Raw genomic sequence first — 26361 nt, 5'->3', positions numbered from 1 at the left:
TCTTGGGAAACCAAATATTTTGCAAAGTGCAGCAGGGCGGAGGTGCCAAGGGCTGAAGTTGCTCAACGGGCTCTGTGGGCTGCTCGGGCAGAAACCCGAGTTCAAGCCCCGGCAGGGCCCGAGTGCCCAGCACAGAGCAGGGCGTGGCCCCGACAGGAAGGGCAGCCAGGTCAGGGTGGGAGCCCCCCAGGCACGCTGCTGGGACCCCTCTTTGACTGGGCATCTATCTTGGGGTTCCCAGTAAGGTGGGGGCTCCCAGAAGCACTGAGACTGGAGCAGACGGGGGGGGGGGGTCGGGCACCGTGGGAGCTCTGGAACCCAGTGGGGGGTGCGGGGGTCTCCCCTGGCCAGAGAACTGGGACTCTGAGGCTGCCAGGAAACAGACAGCCAGGGCAGGGGATGGTCTGGGCAGCGGTGGGGCCAGAGGCCTTTGGACCCAGGCTCCTAGACCGCCTTCTCCCTGTACGGTCCCGAAGCCCCTGAGAGCGGGCAGGGGCCACCCATCTGCTCCAGACCAGCTGAGAACAGGCAGCAGCGGGAGGCGGGGAGGGCAGGGCTTGAGCCAAGGGGCTCAGCTCAGTGTGTGTGTGGGGGGCTGCTCCCTCCACAGCCGTCTCCTCAAAGGGTCCCTCAAGGGGCAGGCCTGGCCCTTCCACCCCGGGGGTGGGTACCTCCCAGGGATGGCCTCGAGGACATCGCCTCTGAGTTTCTCAGGCCAAGGCCGTGCTGGACACACGCTGTCCCACGGGCCATGTGAGTGAACCAGGGGGCGAGGCTGGCGACACCCCAGCACGGAAGAAAACCCGATTTCACACACTCCCTGCTCCAGAGTGCAGCTGTCCCCGGCTGCCAGCAGAGGGCGCTGGAAACCACCGTGCAGGGCCCGGGAGCGCAGAGACTAGCAGTCAGAGGTCACGGGCGTCCTCCAGCAGCCTGGCCTCCGACTAGCCTCTGCTGCACCCCAGGTGCCGTCACTGGGCTCCCACCACAGGCCCCAGGATTTGGGCCCATGGAAGTGCATTGCGGGGCAGCCCTCTGGCCCGGCTGCGCGGGACAGTTGTCCTGCCTCGAGGGAGGAACCCCCTGGCCCTGGTGCCCACCCCCCCCAGGGGCTGCGCAGTGAACCCCCCCACGACGCACAGGCAGGAGTGAGCCTGTTTAATGAGATGCGACTTCTCTCTCTCTGGGCGGTGGCCTCCCCCCACCCCCAGGACACAGCCCAGGCCTGGCTGGGACTGGGTCACAGAAAGTTCCGTTTGGGAAGGCGTCCAGGGATCTCGAAATCCAATTGCGCGTGCTCCATGGGAGGATGTGGGGGTCCCAACGCCCACCTCAGGGTGCTGTGAGCCGGGAGGGACCCCACTGAAGCCCTCCTGCGGGCTGGAGTGGGGTACGGTGGGGGTGGCAGTGAGCCCGGACTGGGGGGCAGGAACCCCGGTGGCCGAGCGACCAGTGTGACCGGAGTGGCCGTTTGGCTGGCAGGTGGGGCGGGGCGGGGGTCCGGGCGGCAGAGCGCGCAGGCACGCGCGGGCGGGCACGCCGCTCAGCTCTCCTCGTCCTCCATCCGCTTCTGGTTGATGTAAGTAAACTTGTCCATGAGTTCCTGCAGCTCGGTGCCGCCTTTCCTATCCTGGGGAGGGAGCGGGGCCGTCAGGGCGGGCGCCGCATGCCCGCTGGCCAGCCGAGGGGCGGGGGGCAAGGCCGGGGCTCACCTCCAGAGATGCCTTCTGCACGGTGAGCTGGCTGTACACGCGCGCGCCCTCCTCCCCGCACACCTTCTTCAGCTCGTCGCGGTTCAGTGAGAAGAGCTGGCTGCCCGTCAGGATGCCCAGGTTCTCCACCGTCCTGCGGGCGCGGGCGTGAGGCCTGGGCGGGGCCGTGGCCGCCCCCCCCTCCCGGCCGGCCGCCCGCCCCCGCGCTCACTGTGGGCTGAAGGCCTTGGCTTCCAGCCAGGCCTGCACCTGCTGCGGGCTGGAGCTGAAGGTGAGCGGCTGGCGCACGGGCTGGCTGCGCTCCACACGGAAGTTGCGCTGCGGCTGCGACTTGATGTTGTGGATCTTAATCTGCAGCTCGTTGTTGACCTCGTCCATGACCTCTGCGCGGACAGCAGCTCAGGCCGGCTGGCCCGCCCCAGACAGGCCCCCCCTCATCCGAGCACACCGGCCGGCCCCCGCTCACCATTTTTGGGTCCTGTGATGCCGGGGGACAGCTTGTGGATGGGGCTGGCGGGGCCCCAGTATTTCGCACCTGGCTGCAATGTGGGGGGGGGAGGACAGTGATGGGGCAGGGGGCCTGTCCCCGTCGCTCTGCCCCTTCCAGGCCCCCAAACCAGCCCTGCAGTGGCCCTCCAGCCTCTCCCCCTCCCAGGCAGCGCCTTCCCCCCTCACCTGCTCGGGGGGGCGGCCCGCATCCTCAGGCCGTGCCTCATCCAGGATGTTGCAGGGCACGTAGCCCACCTCGCCCCTGGAGCTGCGCAGCTCCCACCAGTGGTGCCCATCTCTCACCACCTGCGGGGACCCCCGTGTCACCCCAGCCACCCACCAGTTCCAGTGCTGGAGCCGTGGGCGCAGGCCACGTCCCAGGGGACACCCCTGTGCCCAGTCCTACGCGGACAGCAGCCCTCCCCCACAGGCCTGTCACCCAGCCTCCTCCCCCTGAGCCACCTGCCAGTGTGGGTCATACAGCCCCGCCCTGCTACCCAGCCCCCCTCGCACCCAGAGCCCCACTTCCATGGCCCCGGCGAGCAACCTGGGTCCCGGGTGTGAGGGGCGCGTGAGGGGCCCCATCCCTGTGGGCGAGGGCCCCGCTCAGCACAGGCCGCCAGGACGGGGAGCCCCCTCCCCTCACCTCCAGGACGTCGTCCTTGAGCACTGACAGCTCATTGGCGTTGCGGGCAGTGAAGTCGTACAGGACCCTGGCGTACTTGGCCGTGGTGGGCTCGTAACCCCTGGCGGACGGGCCATGCGGTGAGCCTTGCGCAGGGCTGGGGCGGCGCCCTCGGCCCAGTGCCCGCCCACCAGCCCGGCAGAGGCCAGGGATGGAACTGTGTCTCCCGGGCAGAGGCCCCAGGATGTGGGGTGCCTGGGGGCAAGCCCTGGACCCCGGGAGACCAGATGCCAGCCCCTCCCAGGGAGGTCGGCTGTGGCTCTGCTGGGTCTGGCCTAGTCACTCAGGTGCCACTGCAGTGTCACCTCAGTGTCCAGGACGTGTGGGGCTGCGCTGGAGCCATGGTCGGGCCAGGCTCATGGAGTCAGAACAGGCTCCATGGCTCTGACTCATGGAGCCATGGGTCAGAACAGCCTCCCAGAGCAAGGCCCGGCCCATGGCACTCTGGGTCAAGTCCTGTGTGACCAACACACACCTACACACTCACTCAAACACACACATCCTCCCCACACTCTCACATATACACCCTTCCACTCACAATCTTCCACTCACAACACACACACACGCTCACATACACACCCCTACATATCTTCCACTCACGCATATTCACATACACACATACTCACATATACACCCCCACATATCTTACACTCACAATACACACACACTCACATACATACCCCCACATATCTTCCACTCACGCATATTCACATACACACATATTCACATACACACTCTCTCATACATATACCCCACACACATACATATACACCTCCACATATCTTACACTCACACATACTCACATATCCCACACACACTCACAATCTCACACACCCACACACATATCCCACAATCTCACATACCCACACACATATCCCACACTCACATACACCCACACATACTCTCTCATATATCATACACACTCACACACCCTCTCATACCCACCCACCCATATTCCAAATACATCCAGACTCACATACTCTCATATATACCCCCCACATATCTTACACTCACACATACACACTCTTTTTTTTTTTTTTTGCTTTTTGGGTCACACCCAGCGATGCTCAGAGGTTACTCCTGGCTTTGCACTCAGGAATTACTCCTGGCGGTGCTTGGGGGACCATATGGGATGCCGGGGATTGAACCCGGGTCGGCCGCGTGCAAGGCAAACGCCCTACCTGCTGTGCTAGCGCTCCAGCCCCACACATACACACTCTTACGTATACACTCCCACATATCTTACACTCACATACACACATACATGCTCTCATATACACCCCCCACATATCTTACACTCACACATACTCACATATCCCACACACTCACAATCTTACACATACACCCACACACATATCCCACTCACATATCCCCACACATACTCTCATATATCCACACACATTCACACACTCTCTCATATATACCCACCCACCCATATTCCACATACATCCACAGACTCACACACCCTCACATATATACCCCCATATCTTATACACTCACATAATACACACATATCCCACACACTCACACATACACTCACTCAGACACATTCACACATCCCAGAGATATCAAGACCCTCACATATATACACACTCACATATCCCACATACTCTCACATATATACCCACACACCTAGCCACACCCACATATCCCATATTCTCAAACACTCATGTTCACCCACTCACACATACTCACACTCTCTCATACATATACCCCACACACATATCACACTCTCACATATACACCCACACACATCTTACATACTCACACATATGCACTCTCACACATACACACTCACATACACCCCACACATATCCCACACTCTCACACATATGCCCACACATACTCTCTCATACACCCACACCCTCTCACACATACTCCCCCCACATATTCCACATACACCCCCACATATCTTACTCACACATACAGTCTCACACACATATCCCACACACTCACATATCCCACATACTCACACATATATCCACACACCCAGGCACACCCACACATGTCCCACATACCAACACCCATATCACACACATTCTCACACATACCCCACACACACATATCCCATACACTCTTACATACACCCACATACAATACTCCCACACATATCCCACATACTCCCATACATACCTACACACTTATACATGCACCCACATCCACACAATAGCACACTCACAGAACTTATTCTCATAATATACTCATATCCCCCACAGACACCCACAAGCTCACATACTCATACACATACACCCACACACCCACATGCTCTTACATATACATATGCTCAAATAACATGCACTCATTCTCAAACATATGCTTATACATTCACTCATGTGTACATCCACACAATAACATATGCTCACAACCTATACAATAACACATGCTCACATTCATTCTCATATAAACACATACATATCCCACACATCCACAGCCCAACAACCCCCACTCACATACACCCACATATATACTCGTATACACATTCACACCCCCACACAGCAACATACACTTCACTCACACATTCATACATTCACTCATACACATACACCCACACAATAACATACACTCAGGCAAAACTATACAATAACACGCACTCATTAATTCTCACATACACATACATATCCCACACATTCAGTCTCACCCCCACACTCATACATACAAATATACACACTCACACTGCACCCAGAGTGACATATACTCACACTCTCATATCATGTATATCCCACATACACCACACAATAACTCTCTCTCACCCTTACATTCACACTGTGACACACACACCAAATTCACACCCACACACTCACATACACCCCACATGCATATACTCACACACATACACCCACAAACACCCCCATATATTCTCATTATAACTCATACTTTCTCATACAACACATACTCTCAAAATATACTTACACTCATACAAACCCACACACTCAGACTAACTCACACACAGTTCTCTCTCTCACTCCCCCCCCCTCACACACACACACACACACACACACACACACAGCAGATCCTGACAGGAAGTGAGAACAGAGAGAAAAGGTGCAGTGCCCCAATCGTGGCTCTGTGAGATGTGTGTTGGGGGCTCAGTAGTCAGACTATTTTTGTTGTTGTTGCTGTTGTTGTTTTGAGCCACACCCAAAGATGCCCAGCTATACTCCTGGCTCTGCACCAGGAATTACTCCTGGCGGCGCGTGGGGAACATATAGGATTCCGGGGACTGAACCCAGGTCAGCTTCGTGCAAGTGAAGCGAGCGCCCTACCCATTGTACTGTCACTGCCACCCAGCCGGACTATTTCTTGGTGGGGCTGGGTCACACCTGGCAGTGCTCAGAGGCTATTCCTGGCTCTGTGCTCGGGAGCGCCCCCTGTTGGTGCTGGGAGGCCCTCCCCGCTGTGCTGTTTCTAAGCAGGAGTGTGGAGACTGCAGAGGTGGGAGCTGGTGGGTGCCCGCCCTCTCCCTGGAAGGCACATCGCCACGTCAGGGGGGAACAGAGGCGCGAGGGGCCTTGGCCGCCCCCTCGTGGCAACGTGCGCACCTGCCGCAGCCGGCCCGCGGGGGGGGGGGGGGGCTCACCTGGGAGGGTTCAGGCCACCGGCTGGGGGGACATCTCCAAGGGGCGTGGGCTCTGACGTGTGTTGCTGCTTGGTGGAGTTTCGAAAGGCCCGGAGGCTCCCCGGAGCGGACTGGAGGAGAAGAGGCGGCCAGGGCTCAGTGCGAGGGGCAGGGGGCTGGCGGGGGGCGCTGGGGAGGCCTGGGCGCTGCTCTGACCTCGAGGCCGGCGGCCAGTCCCTCCACTTCCCAGGGGGCCTCCTGCAGGATGTCCAGCGGCGGCTCCCAGCCGCTGTGGAATCTGGGCACGTAGAAGGGTATCTGGGACTCCCGCGGCCACTCGGAGCTGGCGGAGCAGGGGAGGCCGGGGTGAGTTTCCCGCTGCCGGCTGTGGGGGGGCCCCCGTCGGGGCCAGCACCACCCGCTCCACAGTACCGGGGCAGGGTCCAGGTCTCCCCCAGCGTCTTCCACAGAGCCATCTCCTTGGGGGTTAGGTGGCCGTGCAGGAAGGCCACGGCCTCGGCCGAGAGCAGGGGGCAGCGGGCCGAGGCGGCCAGGTCCGGGCCCGCACAGGTGCTGACGATCTGTGCACGGGGGGGGGGTGTTCAGCGGGGACGCCCCCACCCCAACCAGCCCCCGCCCGCCCCGGCCCAGGTACCAGTTCCAGAGGCCCGAAGAGGAAGTGCACCAGCTCCACGGCGCTGGGGTTCTGGATGTGCTTCTGCAGCTTGGCCTGGGGGTGACAGGCAGGCGGTGGGGGCTGCTGCAGAGGCCGCCCCCGGGGTCTGCCCCCACCCCCCCAGGCCCGCGGGACCCTTGCTCGTCCTGGGGCGCCTGGCCGGGACTCACCAGCAGGTTGATGGCCAGCTTGATTTTCTGGAAACAGTCCACGAACTCGGCTTCCGTGGGGGGCCGCGCGCGCAGCGTCAGGACGCCCTCTGGAGGGGGGCGCAGCGCTGAGCCCCGCGCAGACCCCCGCCCCGCCCGCCCGCGCCCCCCCCACCCGCCCCGGCGCCCCGCCACACCTGCGGGCCCCTTCTTCCCCTTCTTCTTCCCTTTCTTGCGCTGGTTCAGCTGCTTGAAGGCCTCGGCCGCCTTCTGCAGCCGCGCCACGAACCACTCAATGTCGTCCAGCGCGCAGTTGAGGACTTGCTGCGGGGAAGGCGGGGCTCAGCATTGCGGACCCCGCCCACCCCGTCAGACCCCGCCCACCCCGCCCGGCCCCGCCCACCCACACCCACCGTCTCCTTCTCGATCTTGTGGGCCAGCACTGCCCGCGGCTCGTCTTCCTGCGCGTCCCAGCGGCGGAACCCTGGGGGGGGGGGCACAGCGCTGGGACCCCGGACCCCGCCCCCCACCCTCCCCCTCCGCGCTGACACCCACCTGCCTCGCCCAGCGGCACCGGGGGTCCCACGCGGTTCTTGGGGACCGCGTCCACGCCAGAGCGCTGGACGGGGATGGGCGCAGGGCCCTGGGGCACGGGCAGCACAGACCCCCGCTGCTGCAGCTTCTCGCGGTGGCCCCTGGGGGGGAGCAGGCGCTGCCCGGGCTGCGCGCACCCACCCCCAGGCGTCCCTCCCTCTGCCCCGTGCTCCCCTCGGCCCTGCCTGCTCCTCCCCGCACCCGCTCACAGGCCCGGGCTCCTCCCACAGGCCCGGGCTCCTCCCTCACAGGCCCGGGCTCCTCCCACAGGCGCGGGCTCCTCCCTCACGTTCCTGGGCTCGGACCCTCACAGGCCCGGGCTCCTCCCTCACAGGCCCGGACTCCTCCCTCACAGGCTCCGGCTCCTCCCTCACTGGCCCGGGCTCCTCCCTCACGTTCCTAGGCTCCTCCCTCACAGGCTCCAGCTCCTCCCTTACAGGCCCGGGCTCCTCCCACAGACCCAGGCTCTTCCCTCACGTTCCTAGGCTCCTCCTCACAGGCCCGGACTCCTCCCTCATAGGCTCCGGCTCCTCCCTCACAGGCCCGGGCTCCTCCCTCACGTTCCTAGGCTCCTCCCTCACAGGCCCGGGCTCCTCCCTCACGTTCCCTAGGCTCCTCCCTCACAGGCCCGGGCTCCTCCCTCACAGGCCCGGGCTCCTCCCTCACGTTCCCTAGGCTCCTCCCTCACATTCCCGGGCTCCTCCCTCACGTTCCCGGGCTCCTCCCTCACATTCTCGGGCTCCTCCCTCACGTTCCCGGGCTCCTCCCTCACGTTCCCTAGGCTCCTCCCTTACATTCCCTAGGCTCCTCCCTCACATTCCCGGGCTCTTCCCTCACGTTCCCTAGGCTCCTCCCTCACGTTCCCGGGCTCCTCCCTCACATTCCCTAGGCTCCTCCCTCATGTTCCCGGGCTCCTCCCTCACAGGCCCACGCTCCTCCCTCCCGTCCCTGGGCTCCTCCCCTCTCCCCGCCCCTAGCCCCGCCTCCTGTGCCCGCTCCCCTCCCGCCTCACTCTGGCCGTCCCTACTTGAGTGTCTGGGGCCGCATCTTCTTCCCCAGCCGGCAGTCGGCCAGCGCGCTCTCAATGTCCTCATGCACCAGCTCGGCCTGCGGGAGGGGACGAGGGGCTGGGCGGGGCTTTGGGCTGGGCGGGGCTTCTCAGGCCGGTGGGGCTGGACTGGGGCGGGCGGGGCTTCTCGGGTGGGCGGGACAGGAGGGAGGGGCCTGTCCGGGGCGGGGCCTCCAGTGTGTGTTGGGGGAAACTGGGGCGCAGCAGGGGGCAGGAGGGCGGGGCTTCCCAGTGGCAGGGACAGGTGGGCGGGGCCGCTCACCTCCACCTCGTCGCAGTGGAAGAAGTGCACGTCGGGCTTGTTCTGCTCCGAGTCCTGGCACACGAGGAGCAGCACAGACGGGTAGCGCAGCTGGTTGAGCACCGTCTGGCTGTGCCGCACGGTGGGCAGCGGGAAGTTCTCCAGCTCTTCCTGCAGGAGGGGAGGGTGGCTTGCGGCTTGCCGGGAAACGCCCGCCTTGGCACTGGACGCCACCATGCCAGACCCTGCCCACGCCCGCTCGCACCTTGGACTCCACGTCCAGCAGCCGCAGTTCCTTATCGTTCACCTGCAGCAGCATCTCCTGGGTCCAGATCTTCTCCTTGGCGCTCAGCTGCACCAGCTTCCTGATGGCGTCATCCACGGACACGATGGCCTCACTCTTGTCCATGATGAACGTGGCCAAGTGCTGTGGGACACAGTCTCCTGGGGGACTGGGCCCAAGGGCGGCACCCCAGGATCTGGGGGTGCAGCCGGCCACAGCGCAGCCCAGCCCTGCCCCAGGCCGCCGCTCCTTCACCGGGCACCCTGCTGAGGGCTACGCTCCTCCTCCAGCCCCCCTGCAGGCCCCTCTCACGGCTGCTGCCCACCTGCCCTGTCCTTCCCTCTCGGTCTCCTGCCTGTCTCCTGCTGCCGCTTGAGCCCTCAGCACGCCCGCCAGGGCCCGGGAGAGGTCTCGGTGCACCCCAGCCATGCCTGCTGGCTCAGTGCTCTGTGACTAAGTACAGACAATCGGCGTCGGAGGACACTGCCCGCCCCGGGCCAGCGCACCTGCCCGCAGGCCACCCTGGCAAGTGTCCGTTCAGGCTGTGTGAGCGCAGAGGTGGAGAAGGGCTCCCTCCAGCAGTGGGGATCCCCCAGTCCCGCTCAGCACCTCACCACCCTCCCCCCAGGGCCAAGCAGGGGTGCCAGAGAACAGAGAGGTCGTGGCTGTGGCGCTGTACCCCGCCGCCGGCCGTGACTGTAAAGGGCTGGGGCGGCAAAGCATTTCAGGAGGGCTGAGTGGACAGCAGCAGGCCTGGACACAGCACTGTCTGCAGGGAGCTCGGGGAGCCACCGCTCCTGGAGGGGCTACTCGGGACCCAGGAACCCGCCGGGCTCACAGGGACGTGGACACACAGCCCAGACAGTCCATAAAGTCCCCCCCTCTCTCCCAGGCCCAGGCCGTCAGGACCGAGTCCCCGCCTATTCACCCTGCTTTCACCTCGGTCCAGGGGCCCCACCAGGCCTGCGGGTCAGAGCAGGACCCGGGAGCTCTGAGTGACCTGTTCCCGGGGTGCGCAAGGTGAATGGGCCGTCAGTCAGTCACAACAAAAACACAGCGAGGGAGCAAGCAGGCTGGGGCTGCTCCCGGGCTGCGCGTCGTGGCCACTAGTCAGCATCCTCGGGGGCCGCCACCGTGCCGACCGCTGGAGGAACCCGCAACGCAGCCGGCGAGCCTGCAAAAGCCCCCGGACTCGCACTCCAGGCTGACCCCTTGGTGAGCTGGGGTCCTCCCTTAGACCCCCCGAAGTACCAGCCTGTTTCTGGTTTCTGGAGGGGCCCAGAGTTGTGGGGCTCAAACACGGTGCAGGGGGTCAGGCCCAGTGCTGGCCTAAGGCAGGCAGTGCCCTCCCCCCGAGCCACCTCCCGGCCATTTTTGGCTTTGGGGTGCCCCGCCCTATGTTGGTTGCGCCCCGCACTCCCGCCAGGACTCTGGGGCAGGGTCTGGGTGTAGCCCAGGCCGCAACCTTAGGCCTATTTTAATTTGATTCTGTTTCAGGGTTTTGGTGGGCAGGGGGCACGCCCAGCAGTGCTCAGGGCTGACTTCTGGCCCTGCACTCGGGGATCACTCCTGGTGGGTCCAGGGGACCCTAGGGGGTGCTGGGGATCAAACTCAGATCTGCCGCATGCAAGGCAGACATCCTCCCCATGGTCTTGTCACCCCACCCCCTGAGCCCAGCAGGGCGGCTGCCCGCCCCCTCCACGGCAGGTGGCATCGTGGGGGCACACAACATGGTGGGGGGGGCAGAGGAAATACTGAGGGGCTGGACGAGAGGGCAGTAGGGAAGGCGCTTGCTTCGCAGGCGGATGAACCCCAGGAGTGACCCCTGAGTGCAGACCGCAGGCAGCCCACTGGGCCTGGCCCAAACTAACTGGAAAAGAAGAACCAGACCAGGAAAGCCGAGGCCGGGCCCAGCCCAAGCACTCGCCACCAGCATGGCGGCCCCAGGGCCAGGCGCCGACAAAGGGGGAGGAAGAGGCAGATCAGTGCGGGAGAGCGACGGGGCGGAGGAAGCGTAGGGAAGCCCCCTGGCCCCACAGAGACCGCTGTGCCCCGATGCCCCAGGACCCCCAGACACCAGCACCTTCCATGCTCTGTGACCAGAGTGGGAACACTCCTCAGGGGCATGGAGAAGCCCCCAGACTGTGCCCACGCCTGGGGCAGGGGAGACCCCTGGGCACCAGGCTGGTGCTGTCTCTGGGGCCACCCAAGGTCACACTCGTGACTTCTGAGGGGGTGGGCTCCCCTGTGCCAGCAGCAGACAGGTGACCCTGCCGTGCCAACTCCCGCAGCGAAGGAAGGGAGACGAGATGTCGTCAAGGAAAACAGTCACCCACAAATCCCTCCGGGAGAGTCAGCACAGAAGGGGTTCAAGGCGCCCCGAAACCGGGGTCTGCCAGCCGTTCAAACTGTGCCGGAGAGAGCCAGCGGGGACCGACAGACACTCCCCGCATGTGGCCGGCTGGGTCTGGGTCCCTGAGTCAGGAGTCAGCCCGGGCACCGCTGCGTGTGGTCATCCACACACACACAGAAGGAAAACAGACACCAACACAGGTGGGAGACGGCCACCGGCGGGGGCGGGAGGCCACGGCCAGACCCCTGGGGCCTCAGCACGGCACGCGTGGTTTGCTTCCTTCCCTCCCTCCTTCCCTCCTTTCTCCCTTCCTTCCCCCCTTTCTTTCTCGCGTGGGAGCGGTCAAGGTGTGCCTTGACACCACGACTGTCCTGGACACAAGCCTGAGAGACGCAGGCTTGTCTGTGAGGCCCTGACCTCGGAAACATCTAGAAGACACTGGCAGGACAGTGGAGCCCGGGCGGGGACACACACAGGCGGTACCTGGGCTGGGCTGGGCTCCCAGTCCCTCCCCGGCTGCAACCCGCGGGCAGAGCGAGCTGCTCTCTCGGCAGCCCAGCCCGGCCGCGTCCCTCTCCCCCTCTTGTGCCTGCATGGGTGGACAGGAGGGAGGGGGCCGCCAAGTTGGGGGCTGGGAGCAGGCGGGGTCGTGGGCTGACGCCTGCGTGTCCCCAGAACAGCTGGAGTGACGCAGTGTGACCTGCACTCCCCAGCCCCCAGACACTGACCCAGAGAAGCCCACAGCCTCGAGCCAGGCCCTGCCCTGTCCCCACTCGCCTTGGCCCTACAGGCGCCTGCAGGGGCGAGGCAGAGGGAGTCCCTCAGCTCCCAAACATGCCCCTCTTTCCTGACCAGGGACCACTCTCCCGGCCCAGGTACCCCGGTCCAGACCTCCGTCCAGCTTCATGCCCAGTCTGCTCTGCCGAGGCCCCGGCTGTGAGGGGGTGCAGGGACCCAGGAGAGGGCTGGGCATGTCCCCATCGATGGCCTTTGTCTGTTCTCCATCAGTCAGGACTCCTCGGGGCCCTGGGCAGCCCTTCGCTGGGGTCTCCCCCTGGGGGCTGCAGAACTCGTTCCCCACAACCTCTGGGGTTTGTGCCTAGGATGGAGGGGGGCGGTCCACGGCCTGCCTCAGTTTCCCCGGAGCCTCACCTGGACGTGGTACTGGGATGTCTCGTGCATGATGACATTGGAGTTGGAGTACTTCTTTCTCTGCTCTGCACAGGGAACACGCGGTCACCAGCCGCAGGGCGCCAGGAAGGGCCCCCAGGGTGGGGGACCCGGGACGGGATCTGCACAGGCGGCGGAGCCCCTCCTGGCTGGCGTCTGTGGCCCCTGGACCCCTCCCTGGAGTGTGTGCAAGGCAGTGGGGGGGGCCAGGGCCGCCCCACCCCCACCCGGCCCACCCCTGGGATCAGGTTGCGGGGAGCACCAGGCAGCAGTCACGGCTGACGCCCTGAATTATTAGTGGAGCTCTCCCCTTACGGGGTGGGGGGCAGGGAGGTGTGGAGCAGCTGCCGCTAACCTGCGCCCGGCCCCTCTCGGCTGTGGGCGCGGGCCCTCCCGGGGCTGACCTGTCCCCTCTCGGCTGTGGGCGCGGGCCCTCCCAGGGGCTGACCCGTCCCCTCTCGGCTGTGGGCGAGGGCCCTCCCAGGGGCTGACCTGTCCCCTCTCGGCTGTGGGGTGCGGGGCCTCCCGGGGCTAACCTGTTCCCCTCACTCCCGGCTCTGGGGCGCGGGGCTGTCCCCAGGGGCTGACCTGCCCCCTCACTCTCAGTGTGGGGCGCGGGCCCTGCCCAGGGCTGGCCTGAGCCCTGTCCCTCTCCCTCTCGCTCTCGGCTCTGGGGCGCGGGGACCCTCCCCTGCCGGGCGGTGCCACTCACCAAACAGGTCCTTGGCACTCATCTTGGCCACACCGTCTGACCGGCCCGGGCTGCCGCTACAGGGGAGAGGCTGGTGAGGGTGGGGCCCCGGCACACCCCTCCCTGGGGATGGGGGCCCCATGCGGGGGCTCCCAGGCATCTCACGGACCCCGAGTGGCTCATGGTGTCTTCGAGGTGGCGGGTTCCGGGTGGCTGCGTCCGGGGCCTGGCCTGCTGGCCGCCCGCGCCTGGACACAGAAGCAGGGGCTCACGCACGGGCCGGGGGTACCTCCAGGGGTGGCAGAGGCTCCTTGGAGACCCAGCCCGAGTCCCTGCAGCTGCCTCGCTCTGCCCAGGTGCTGGTCCCCGGGGGCTCTGGTGTCTGGGAGCCCGTGGGTCCTGCCCGGTGATGGCGGTGGCCACTCTCAGCTCAGAGCCTGGGTGACTGGGCAGTGCGCAGGGCCCCCGTGGCCATCTGGACCCTCTTGTGGCTCTGCGGGGGCCCAGGAGGCATGGGCCAAGGGCCTGGGGTAGAGGGAAGGGACGAAGGGTAGCAGGCCTGGCTCTGGGCAAGTGGTCAGGGCTGCCCAGGCCAAGCTGACCCGCGTGTGGGCTCTGGGAACCCCATCAGCCCGGCCGCTGGGCCAGGCCTCCCCAGGGTGGGCGCCCCGGCTGCCTGCACCACCTCTGCACGTGAGCAGGAGAATGTGTGGAATGTGAGCTCATGGGTGGGCCAAGTGTTTGCCCAATGGGGTTCCGGGCGGCGGAGCCCGGAAGCACCCCTGGGCCCACAGGCCCGGCCATGGGGTCATGCCCATTGGGGCCCGGCTTGGGCTGTGGGAGGGGCCCCCAGTCCTAGGGCCCCCACCGCCCTTTGGTTCTGTGGTGGCCATTTTCCGGGTGCACAGGGAGGGCGGTGTGGTGGCCAGCCTGGCGGCCGTGGCGGGGGCAGGGCGGGTGAGGGAAGGGCTCCAAGTTCAAATTCCAGCTCAGTGGCCGAGTGACCTTGGGGAGGAGGAGCTGGGTGGGGCGTGGAATTGGGGAGCCCCTCGCCCGGGGAGAGACGGACCGCAGGGGGCGGGACCCCCGGAAAGTGGGCGGGGAGAGGGTGGCCTGGCAGAGAGAGGGCCCAGCAGGGGCTGGGCCGGGCGGCCGGTGACACCCCGGGCTCCTGCGGGCCGGCTATGAGCAGCCCCCTCGGTCGGCCGCCCCGGAGCGCGCCCCCGCCCCGCTCCGAGGAGGGGGGCTCCCGCGGGCGCCCTGGGATGGGAGGGCCCAGGTGAGTCAGACGGGCCCGCACACCTGGGCCCGCACACCTGCGCCCGCGGGCTGACCGGGCCGGGCCGCTGGCCGGAGGGGGGCCCCGAGCCCAGCAGCCGCGGGTCAGCGCGAAGCTCGGCGCGCCCCCGGGGAAACTGAGGCGGGCGCCCGCGTGTGCCCAGGTGCGCTCACCTACCGGCCGGCCCGTGCGTCTGCGGCGGGTGCGCCCCGTCCGCCGGCCGTCCGGGGCTGTGTCCGCCGGCTGTGTCCGCTGGCTGTGTCCGCCGGCTGCGTCCGCCGGCTGGTCCGCGCCGTCCGCTGCCCCGTCCGCCGCCCGCTGCCCCGTCCGCCCGTGCGCCCGCGGGTCCGCCCGGCCGTGTGTGCGGGGCGGGGCGGGGCGGGGCGGGCGCAGACGCGGAACCTGAGCGGCAGGTCGGAGTCACCGGGCGGGGCGGCGGGGCGGGGCGGCCGCGGGGTCCCCGGGCGGGCGGACCCGGCCCCCCACCCCCCCCCGACGGCCCCCACCCGGAGGCGCCCGGCGAGGGGCCCCTCTCCAAGCCCTCGCTGCTCGGCCAGGTGCGGCCCCTCCGTGCCCTGCCCTGGGCGCAGGTGGGGCGGGCGGGGGCCCAGCAGGGCGGAGGCAGCGCCCGTCAGGGCAGCCTCCTCCCCGGGTCTGTCTCCCCAGGGTGCCCAGGCTGAGTTGATGACCTATGGGGACAGGGGCTGGGGGTCCCTAGGGGCACCGGCCTGACAAGGCTGGACAAGGCTGGGGGGTCCCGGCTGGCTCTGGCCCCTGCTGGTGGACTCGGGGTGGGTGCAGGAGGCTGAGCACAGGCGGGTTCCGAGCGCGCGGGCTGTCCAGGCCCTGGACTGCCAGGAAATGCCCTTCGCCCTGGGGCTGCCCACGCTGCTTCCTGGTTGCCTTTGGGAAGCGCTGGGGGAAACCCCAACCCCTCCCCCTGGGCAGCACCTGGTCGGGGGGTACCCAGGGGTCTCTAGGTATGGGGGGGCACCCAGGGGGCTCCAGCGCTCCCCAACACTGTCACCAGGTGGCAGAGTCAGAGGGTGACAAGGGCCAGCCCAGGTCCCTGGGCAGGGGGCCACGCGGCCTGGTTGGGGGGACGCGGACCCCTGCAGCCCTGGCCAGGTGGGGGAGCAGCGAGGATAAGCAGCCTGAGGAGACGACGTTCATGGAGGCAGGAATGTTTATTTGAAGGTCTGGGGGGCGGGGCAGGATTTGGAGGCGGCTGCAGAGCTGCTCCCGGGAAGGCGCCCCTGGGCCTGCTGGGGCCCGGCTGCAGCACCCCCTGCAGGTGCGTCTGTGCAGTGGGGGACCCGGGGTCGGAGGTCAGGGCAGTCAGGGCAGCTCCTTACTCCTGGCTCCTCCCTAGCGCAAGAAGGCCGCGATGGTCACCGCCTGCAGGCAGGCCTCCAAGCCGTGCAGCACCAGGAGCGCCGAGCTGAGCCAAGAGTCCACCCAGAGCACCAGAGCCTGCCAGAGGAGGAAGTAGACTGCCAGCAGCGCGCAGCCCAGGGTGAGGGCCAGGCTGGCGGCCAGTGGCCCCTCAGACTCCGTCAGATTGCCCTGGGCACCTGGAGAGGGCGGTGGGCATGAGCAGGTGGGCGCTGTGGGGCCCCCGGGGAGTCTCCCTGCCCTGCAGAGATGCACCACCCTTGGGGCGCCCACACTGCCCTCGGAACCCCAAGGCCTGGGCCTGAGCCTGCCTGGAGTCAGGGGCGACGGGTGGGTGCAAAGAGGGGGTGTGGGCCCGAGGGGCACGTGAAGCTGCCGTCCTGGGGAGAGGAGGGCAGAGGCAGCCAGACCCCCTCCCGAGGGCCGGGGGCGCCCCACCCGGGATGCGTCTTCCCTGATGACTGAAGGGGGCGCCCCAGGCCCCCTGCGCCCGGCGGGTGTCCACTCACCCAGGCCAAGCCGCAGGGCCTCCAGGACCCCGAGCAGGAGCAGGAGCGCCAGGTCGCGGGCGGCGAGGCCCAGGGGGTAGCTGAAGGCCTGGGCTGAAGGCGGCAGGGCGGGGTCAGCTCAGGGCCAGCCCGGGGGTCAGCTCAGGGCCGCCCGCCCGCCAGGCCCACCCGCGGGCAGCCCCCTCACTCTTGTAGACGAGCAGCAGGAGCGAGGCGAGGACGTGGACGGAGCAGAAGGCCGCGCTGAGGCACAGCAGCAGCTGCAGCGGCAGGGACGAGAGCCGCGGGTGGTCAAGGACTGTGTCCAGGGCAGGGCCCCTCCGGGGCAGACCCCCGCCGGCTTCGGAGTGGGCACACACACTTCGGAGCTTCCCCCCTGCTGCCCGCCACCCCGGAGGTGCAGAGGCACCTCCTGCCAGACCCCAGGGACCCCGTCCCACCCCCAGCGGGGCGGGCGGGCGGAGACGGGGCCGGCTGTGCCAAGGAAGGATACCACGGTGGCGGGTCCCCCTGCGGAGAGAGGGGTGAGCGCTGCTTACCTGGGCAGGGAGAGCGAGGCCACCAGTGCCCAGGCCCAGGAGAGGACGACCGCACCAGGCCTCATACCCGCCCCGACCACCAGGGCCAGCCTGCACCACTCGCGGCAGGAAGTCCCCCATAGCGCACTCCTTCAACCCTACATCCCGCCCGCAGTCGGCCTGGCAGAGGCCCCGCAGCCAGCAGCAGAGTCAGCCGGAACCAGGCCCGGGACTGGGGGTCAGCCGGAACCAGGCCCGGGACTGGGGGGTCAGCCGGAACCAGGCCCGGGACTGGGGGGTCAGCCGGAACCAGGCCCGGGACTGGGGGGTCAGCCGGAACCAGGCCCGGGACTGGGGGGTCAGCCGGAACCAGGCCCGGGACTGGGGGGTCAGCCGGAACCAGGCCCGGGACTGGGGGTCAGCCGGAACCAGGCCCAGAACCGCCACTGCCTAGAACCGGGTTTGGGGGGCCGGTGGAGGAGGAGAGGCCCACCCCTGTGGCCGGGTCTGAAGGCCCCTTTCTGAAGCCTTCTGGCTGGGATGGGGGGCTTTGGAATCTGGACCCTGGGTGGGATATCACACAGGGGTGCGGAGGGCCAGTGGGTGGGCAGCGCCAGTGGGCGGGAGGGCCAGTGGGCAGGGAGAGACAGTGGGTGGGCAGCGCCAGTGGGTGGGAGGGCCAGTGTGCAGGGAGGGACAGTGGGTGGGCAGCGCCAGTGGGCGGGAGGGCCAGTGGGCAAGGAGGGACAGTGGGTGGGCGGCGACAGTGGACGGAAGGGCCAGTGGGCAGGAAGGGGCGGTGGGCAGGGAGGGCCAGTGGGTGGGCAGCGACAGTGGGCGGGAGGGCCAGTGGGCAGCGAGGGACGGTGGACAGGGAGACAGTGGGTGGGCGGCGAAAGTGGGCGGAAAGGCCAGTGGGCAGGGAGGGACGGTGGGCAGGGAGGGCCAGTGGGCGGGGCGGCGACAGTGGGCGGGGTGGGACAGTGGGCAGGGAGGGTCAGTGGACAGGGAGGGACATGGGCAGGGAGGGACAGTGGTGGGCAGCGACAGTGGGCGGGAGGGCCGGTGGGCAGCGAGGGCCAGCGGGTAGGGAGGGCCAGTGGGCAGGGAAGGTCAGTGGACAGGGAGGGCCAGCGGGCGGTCAGCGCCAGCGGGCCGGGCGCCTGGGGGCACGTGGCGACTCGCCCCATCCCCGGGCACCCACACGCCCCCTGCCCCGCGGGGAGCGGCCGGAGCGCGGAGCCGGCAGCCCCCAGGCCTGGAGCGGGAGCGCCCTGCAGCTGGGCTGCCTCCCGCGGCGCACGACCCCCAGCCGCGCGCCGGCCCCGCCCGGCCGCTGATCCAGGCGGCCGCCCCGCCCCGCCCCGCCCCGCCTCACCCCGCGCCGCCGCCATCTTGCCGGCCCCGCCTGCCGGCTTCGCCGCGATCCCGGAAGCCCCGGGGCCGCTACGTTCGCGCCGCTTCGGCCTTCTTCGCTTCTCGCCGCGTCTCGGGGCCACGTCCGAGGCCCGCTCGGCCGCTCGGAACTGCTCGGCCCCCTTCGGACGGAGGCAAACGAGAACCGAAGCGCAGTGAGACCGGCTCGGAACCGTTCGGAAATATTCGGCCCCACTTCGTCCGGGCTCGGGGCCGTTCGGAACGACTCGGCCCCGCTTCGGGCGTGCTCGGCCCCACTTCGGGCGGACTCGGCTCCCTCTCGCGGCGGCTTTGGCGAAGCCTTAGGCGCGCGGTTGTTTGGGCCTGGCCGAGCCGCGTCGGTCGAGGGAGGGACTCGGCCCACGGCCGGCCAGTGCTTCTGGCCGGGAACTCGCCTGCTGCGCCTTCCCGGAGCGCAGGAGGATTGGGCGGAACCGCTCGGAGACTCTCGTGCGGCCTCGGGCCGACTCGGGCCGAATCGGCTCCTCACTTCGGGCCGCTTCGGCCCTCTTCGGTTTCGGACTCTTGACCGTCGGCTCCGGCGGCTGGGCCTCTTCGTGCCGGTTCGGCCCTGTTCGGGTAGGCTCGGCTCGGCTCGGCGCTCGTTTCAACTCGGCCTGGCCCGGCTCGGCGCTCGGCTCGGCTCGGCTCGGCTCGGCTCGGCTCGGCGCTTGGCTCGGCTGGGCGCTCGGCTCGGTCCGACTCGGCTCGGTCCGGCCCGGCTAGGCGCTCGGCTCGGCGCTCGGCTCGGCTCGTCTCGGCTCGACTCGGCTCGGCATTCGGTTCGGCTCGGCTCGGCTCAGCGCTCGGCTCAGCTCGGCCCCACTCGGCTCCGCACTCGGTTCGGCTCGGCTCGGCTCGGCGCACCTCGGCGCTCGGCTGGGCGCTCGGCTCGGTACCGCTTCGGCCGGTCCTCGGGCGGCCCCGCTTCGGGCCCCGTCCCGGCCTTCGGGCGGCCCCGGACCGCGCCTTCGGGCGCGCTCGGCGGAGTCCGGATGGAGGACTCGGAAGCGGCCGCGAAGCAGCTGGGCCTGGCCGAGGCGGCGGCCGTGGCCGCCGCGGCCGCTGTGGCGGCGGCGGCCGCGGCCGCTGCGGGGGGCGAGGCGGAGGAGCCGGTGCTCAACAGGGAGGAGGACTCGGAGGATGGCGGCGACTCGGAGGCGGAACGCGACACGCGGCGGGTGACGGCCGTGGCGGTGATGGCTGCGGACTCCGGGCACATGGACATGGGCGCCGAGGCCCTGCCGGGCTCCGATGAGGCCGCCGCAGCAGCCGCCTTCGCAGGCAAGTGAGCCCGCCCTGCACACCGGGCACCTGCCGTGCCCTGCACACTTGGCCGTGCGTGCCTTGCACTGCCCTGACACTTGCCGGGCACACACCCACCCACCCCGTGCACCTACACTGCCCTCGACCTGTGCAACCCAGCGCCTGCACCATGCACACCTGCACCTGCCTTGTACACAGCTGCTCAAGCAGCAGACCTGCCCATGCACACCTGCCCTGCACACCTGACCATGCACGCTTGTCCATGCACACCTGCCCTGCACACCTGACCATGCACGCTTGTCCGTGCATACCTGACCTGCATACCTGCCTTGCACACCTGCCCAAGCACACTTGTTCGTGCACACCTGCCCATGCATACCTGCCCTGCACACCTGCCCATGCAGCACACCTGCCCTGCACACCTGATCATGCACACTTGTCTGTGCACACCTGCCCTGCACACCTGCCTGCACAGTTGCCTCATGCACACCTGCCTTACCTGCCCATGCACACCTGCCAGGGTCTGACACCCTGTGTACTTGCCCCCTGCACACCTCCTCACACCTGCCCTGTGAGGTCAGCTGGCGCCTGCTTTGCTCACTTGTTCCTGTGTGCCCCTGCCCTGCATGTGACCCCAAGTCTGGCCCGTATATCCTCTCCTGGTACCCGCCTCCCCCCCATACCCAGCCCACCCCTGACTCCTTCTCTGTACTCACCTTTCAGGGTGCCACTGCTCCGGGGGTTCGGGTGTGGGTCCCGTTGTGGAAGGCCCCTAGGGGGCGTGTCTGGCCTGTGAATGGGGTCCTGCTGCTTGTCTACAGGCCCCCAGCTTCCCTCCCTGGTCCGCACAGTCTGGCTGTGCCCTGAGCCCTTAGAGGGGCGCCTCTCCATCCAGTGCTCGGCCCCGCTCTGGCGGCCCCTGGCACGCTTGACGATGGTCTTCCCAGAGGTGTCGGGGCCAAGGCTGGGGAAGCGCTCAGACGGGCTGCTGGCTTTCTCGGGCCTCCCCGCCCCGCTGCCCACTTCTCTGCTCTCAGGAGAGGGGCAGCCCCAGCATAGACGGGCAGTGACCGTCCACACTGAGTCCGCCCCTCTGCCGCAGAGGTGACCACTGTGACGGTGGCCAACGTGGGCTCCTCGGCCGACAATGTCTTCACCACGTCAGTGGCGAACGCGGCCTCGCTCTCGGGACATGTACTGGTGAGTTCTGTGAGCACCGGGCCCTGAGCGGGGTGGCCGCAGCTGGGCGTCTCGCCTTGTGGATCCAGGCGCCGGGATAGCCGTGGTCAGTGGCCAACCTGGACACAGTCCTGGAGTAGCACTTTGGGCTCAGACACATCCGGGCTGCACACGGCCCTGCCACAGCTCAGTGCCCGCCGCCCAGTGCTCGGCGCTGTCCCCAGCAGGGCCGAGCGCCTGCCGCCTCAGCTTCGACCTCTGGGTGAGGCGAGTGGCACCACGCTGGGGCAGGGAGAGGTGGGCCACCAGGGGAGCCCAGGGAGCAGAGGTGGCCAAGCCCGGCAGGGGAAGGTACAGATGAGCGGGTTCCAGCAAGTGTAGACGGTGAGTTCAGGTGGAAGCGCAGATAGCTGAGCGGACTCAGGCGGAAGGGTAGACAGTTGTGCAGGTTACGGGAGAGTGGACACCGCTGAGTATAGGCCAGGTGTATAGCTGAGTACAGGGTGAATTTAGGCGAGTGCAGACAGGTGAGGCGAGAGTGTGGACGTGAGTGGGGTGCTGGCTGCAGGTGACCCCGGGTGGCCGGCCTTCGCCCCGGCTGACCCGTGTGGTCCCTCCGGCCTGCCCGGGGCTCAGCGTCTGGGGCGTGATTTTGCCAGGCGTCCTGTGGTGGTGGCCTCAGCGGCAGGGACAGGAGGGCCCGTGACTCACCACGGAGGTGGGGTGGTGGGTGCCAGGGCCGCACCCCCCGTGGGGACAGTGGCGAGGTGCGACTGAGGCCTGCGGCCCTTCCCTGCAGTCTGGCCGGACGGCCCTGCAGCTGGGCGACAGCCTGAGCGCGGAGAAGGCCACCCTCATCGTGGTGCACACGGACGGGAGCATCGTGGAGACGGCCGGGCTCAAGGGCCCCGCGGCCCCGCTCACCCCAGGTACTGCGGCCTGGCCGCCCGCTGTCCTCCTGCCCCGGCCGGCCCGGGCGGTCGCCTCCCCGGTGTGCCGTGGGCCCCGGGCCACTCCCTCGCTGCTTCCTCTGCGCAGGGCCTCCGTCCCCTCCAGCGGCTCTGGCTTCTGTCCAGGAGAAGGGCGGGACCAAGTACAACTGGGACCCCTCGGTGTACGACAGCGAGCTGCCCGTGCGCTGCCGCAACATCAGCGGGACCTTGTACAAGAACAGGCTGGGCTCAGGTCAGCCGCCCGGCCCTTGTCCACCCGTCTGTCAGCGTCCCGCGGGCTCGGGCTCCTCGTCTGTCTGTCTGTCTGCCCGTCTGTCAGCGTCCCGCGGGCTTGGGCTCCTCGTCTGTCTGTCTGTCTGTCTGTCAGCGTCCCTCGGGCTCAGGCTCCTCGTCTGTCCGTCTGTCTGTCAGCGTCCCGTGGGCTCGGGCTCCTGGTCTGTCTGTCTGTCTGTCTGTCTGTCAGCGTCCCTCGGGCTCAGGCTCCTCGTCTGTCCGTCTGTCTGTCAGCGTCCCGCGGGCTCGGGCTCCTCGTCTGTCTGTCTGTCTGTCTGTCTGTCAGCGTCCCTCGGACTCAGGCTCCTCGTCTGTCCGTCTGTCTGTCAGCGTCCCGCGGGCTCGGGCTCCTGTCTGTCTGTCTGCCCGTCTGTCAGCGTCCCGCGGGCTCGGGTTCCTCGTCTGTCTGTCTGTCAGCGGTGTCCGTGTGCTCGGGCTCCTCGTCCGTCCGTCTGTCCGTCAGTGGTGTCCCACAGGCTCAGGCTCTCTGGCCGTCTGTCTGTCTTTGGCGTCCCGTGGGCTCGGCTCCCCCTCCCGCCCTGTCCGTCCGTCTGTCCGTCGGCGGTGTCCCGTGGGCAGGCTTGTCCCCGGGGTTGCGGCCCTGAGTGGGGCGGCTGCGGGCCAGGCTGCGGGCCCCGCTGAGGCCCGGCCATCCTGCAGGGGGCCGAGGCCGCTGCATCAAGCAGGGCGACAGCTGGTACAGCCCCACGGAGTTCGAGGCCATGGCGGGGAGGGCCAGCAGCAAGGACTGGAAGAGGAGTATCCGCTACGCGGGCCGCCCGCTGCAGTGCCTCATCCAGGTGGGCGCAGGGCCCGTTGGGGTGGGGGGGCGGGGGGCCGCGGCGCCGAGGGCCCTTGAGGTGACTCCCGCGCCCCCTCAGGACGGCATCCTGAACCCCCACGCTGCCTCCTGCACGTGCGCCGCCTGCTGTGACGACATGACCTTGGTGAGCACCGGGTCAGGGGTCAGGGGTCATGACTTCAGGGGTGTAGCTTTCTGTGACTGGCCCCCGAGGGGGGGTTGGAGGGACCTGGGGGGACGCTGAGTCCGCCTTCCAGTGCCTGCTTCACGGTGCCCCTTTGGGGGCCTGGAGCCCTTCCGGTGGCTGTCGGCCCGTGTGGCCGTAGACGGGCGGGGGTCCGCGGGCGGCCACCATGCCAAGCGGCTCTCCAGGGTGACTCCCCGCGTTGCGGAGGGTCCCCTGCAGAGGGACCTGTGGCCGGGGGGTGCACTGTCGCCCAGGTGGAGCTGCCCCCGGGGCCCTCCCCAGAGTGACTGTTCTGCTCGCTCTCGGGGTTGGGGTCAGCCGCACCCGTGCCCCCAACCCCACCTTTGCCCCAGAGCGGCCCAGTCAGGCTCTTCGTCCCCTACAAGAGGCGCAAGAAGGAACATGAGCTGCCCAGCACCCCCGTGAAGAAGGAGCCCCCCAAAAACATCACGCTGCTCCCTGCCACGGCGGCCACGGCCTGTGAGTGAGAGGGCAGAGGGACACGGCTGCCCCGGGACAGGGACTCCCCTGCCCCGTCCCTGGACTCCCCGTCCCCTCCCCCTGTCTGCTGGGTTCTCGTGGCCCCGTTGGCCCGGCTGGTGGGCAGGGTACGGGAGCACTCAGCCCCGGTTCCCCCTTTCTGCCGGGCCCCCGGGCCGCACTGCAGGGGTGCGGACAGCTGACTGCAGGGGCCAGGCTGAGGCGCAGCCTCTCTTGCAGTCACAGTGACCCCCTCAGGACAGATCACTACCTCGGGCGCCCTGACCTTTGACCGAACGTCCACCGTGGAGGCCACCGCTGTCATCTCGGAGAGCCCCGCCCAAGGCGACGTCTTCACGGGAGCCACGGGTAACCCAGCCCCTCCCCTGAGCCCCTCCCCTGCGGCCACCCAGGGCTGGGCCCTGTGGCAGTGTCCTGCTCCGAGCCACATGCTTTCAGACGCGTCTGCTCCCTTAGTCTCTGCGTGACACGGCGGGCCCTGTCGTGGGGGGGTCCTGGGGCACCCCACAGAGGGGCGGGAGCGGCCGACCTGGCCGTGCGCCCTCCCCGTCACCCCCGGTGGCGCCCACCTTCCCCTGCCGGCCCTCTCCCCAGCTGTGTGAGCGCGTCGGCCGCCAGCAGGCGTGTTCTGCCCCCAGTGCAGGAGGCGGGAGTGCAGCCCCCCTGCCGGGCCGGCCACCCCGAGCCCCACTACCCCGGCTACCAGGGCAGCTGCCAGATGACGCCCTTCCCTGAGGCTGCGCTGCCGACAGCCCACCCCAAAATAGGTGAGTCAGTGGCCCCGTGTCCGCCCACCCTCGGTCTCCGGGACACATGCTGCCCCCCCGCCACCCGGGCCTGTGGTGTGGCACGAGCATGGCAGGGTGGACACCAGCCGGGCCGCCGGCACCTGCCCCCTAGTGCAGCACTTGCCGTGGGCCCTGTCGGGGCGCGTCTCCAGCCAGGGAGCACCCGTCACCCCGCCCTCCTTCCACACAGCCCCTCCCTGGTGCCAGCACCCCCGCACACCTGCTCACCTGCACACCCGCCCTGCACACCTGCTCACCTGCACACCCGCCCTGCACATCTGCAGTCCTGCACACCCGCCCTGCACACCTGCTCGCCCGCGCACCTGTCCCACACACCTGCATTCCTGCACACCCACCCCCACACACCTGCACTCCTGCACACCCACCCCCACACACCTGCACTCCTGCACACCCACCCCCACACACCTGCACTCCTGCACACCCACCCCCACACACCTGCACTTCTGCACACCCACCCCCACACACCTGCACTCCTGCACACCTGCCCCACACACCTGCACTCCTGCACACCTGTCCCACACACCTGCACTCCTGCACACCCACCCCCACACACCTGCACTCCTGCACACCTGCCCCACACACCTGCACTCCTGCACACCTGCCCCACACACCTGCACTCCTGCACACCTGCCCCACACACCTGCACTCCTGCACACCCACCCCCACACACCTGCACTCCTGCACACCCACCCCCACACACCTGCACTCTTGCACACCTGCCCCACACACCTGCACTCCTGCACACCTGCATTCCTGCCCCCACACACACCTGCACACCCTCCCTGCATACCTGCACTCCTGCACCCCCACACACACCCGCACACCCTCCCTGCATACCTGCACTCCTGCACCCCCACACACACCTGCACACCCGCACACTTGCACACCCGCTCCACACACCTGCACTCCTGCACACCTGCCCCCACACACCTGCACTCCTGCACATTCACCCCCACACACCTGCACTTCTTTTTTTTTTTTTTTGCTTTTTGGGTCACACCCAGCGATGCTCAGGGATTATTCCTGGCTCTGCACTCAGGAACCACCCCTGGCAGTGCTCAGGGGACCATATGGGATGCTGGGATTCAAACCCGGGTCGGCCGCATGCAAGGCAAATGCCCTACCCACTGCGTTATCACTCCAGCCCTGACACACCTGCACTTCTGCACACCCACCTGCACACACCTGCACACCCACCCCACACACCAGCACTCCTGCACACTAGCCGCCACCTGTACTCCTGCACACCTACACACCTGCCCCCCCACACCTGCACACCTGCCCTTACACACCTGCACTCCTGCCCTCGCATACCTGCTCACCTGCCCTGCACACCTACACTCCTGCACACCCACCCCCACACACCTGCACTCCTGCACACCTGCATTCCTGCCCCCACACACTTGCACACCTGCCCCTGCACACCTGCACACCCACCCCTGCACACCCACACACCGGCCTCCACACAGCTGCTCACCTGCACACCTGCCCCACACACCTGCATTCCTGCACACCCACCCTCCACACTTGCACACCTGCCCCTGAACACTGCACACCTGCCCCTGCACTCATGCGCTCCCGCCCCCACACGTTTGCACTCCTGCAC

General features: G+C 67.6%; 3 protein-coding genes across 4 annotated transcripts in view; 1 reads left to right on the top strand and 2 right to left on the bottom strand.

Moving 5' to 3' along the window:
- Positions 1-403: 403 nt before the first annotated feature.
- EPS8L2 (EPS8 like 2) lies at positions 404-15331 on the bottom strand. Of its 2 annotated transcripts, none has more exons than XM_055141487.1 (21): positions 15121-15331; positions 13838-13916; positions 13690-13745; positions 12960-13024; positions 9437-9598; positions 9193-9342; positions 8889-8968; positions 7823-7962; positions 7681-7751; positions 7465-7591; positions 7289-7377; positions 7098-7172; positions 6875-7023; positions 6659-6785; positions 6464-6573; positions 2848-2947; positions 2388-2507; positions 2179-2251; positions 1924-2095; positions 1713-1845; positions 404-1630 (listed from the first exon to the last, which is right to left on the bottom strand). In XM_055141487.1, the coding sequence occupies exons 2-21, from the start codon at positions 13849-13851 to the stop codon at positions 1544-1546; spliced, it is 2100 nt and encodes a 699-aa protein (XP_054997462.1). In that variant the 5' UTR covers positions 13852-13916; positions 15121-15331; the 3' UTR covers positions 404-1543. The 2 variants fall into 2 exon arrangements, with proteins under 2 accessions (XP_054997462.1, XP_054997463.1); XM_055141488.1 differs by having other exon boundaries at positions 15125-15331.
- Positions 15332-16315: 984 nt separating this feature from the next.
- TMEM80 (transmembrane protein 80) lies at positions 16316-18966 on the bottom strand. The gene is made up of 5 exons (XM_055141489.1): positions 18748-18966; positions 17346-17361; positions 17039-17133; positions 16852-16944; positions 16316-16521 (listed from the first exon to the last, which is right to left on the bottom strand). The coding sequence occupies exons 1-5, from the start codon at positions 18761-18763 to the stop codon at positions 16316-16318; spliced, it is 426 nt and encodes a 141-aa protein (XP_054997464.1). The 5' UTR covers positions 18764-18966.
- A 672-nt stretch (positions 18967-19638) lies between these two features.
- DEAF1 (DEAF1 transcription factor) overlaps positions 19639-26361 on the top strand; it is a 19844-nt gene continuing 13121 nt past the window's right edge. The window contains exons 1-9 of the mRNA XM_004603127.2: positions 19639-20069; positions 21154-21251; positions 22030-22159; positions 22269-22415; positions 23117-23256; positions 23338-23403; positions 23799-23925; positions 24166-24294; positions 24585-24713. Of these exons, the coding sequence (XP_004603184.2) occupies positions 19781-20069; positions 21154-21251; positions 22030-22159; positions 22269-22415; positions 23117-23256; positions 23338-23403; positions 23799-23925; positions 24166-24294; positions 24585-24713 (1255 nt within the window). The 5' untranslated portion in view covers positions 19639-19780. The remainder of the gene's footprint in view (positions 20070-21153; positions 21252-22029; positions 22160-22268; positions 22416-23116; positions 23257-23337; positions 23404-23798; positions 23926-24165; positions 24295-24584; positions 24714-26361) is intronic.

This window comes from Sorex araneus, chromosome 6 (assembly GCF_027595985.1).
Source record: "Sorex araneus isolate mSorAra2 chromosome 6, mSorAra2.pri, whole genome shotgun sequence".
NCBI classification, from domain to species: Eukaryota; Metazoa; Chordata; class Mammalia; order Eulipotyphla; family Soricidae; genus Sorex; species Sorex araneus.
Note: the sequence above shows the minus strand (reverse complement) of the source record. Positions and strands in the feature narration are given on the sequence as shown.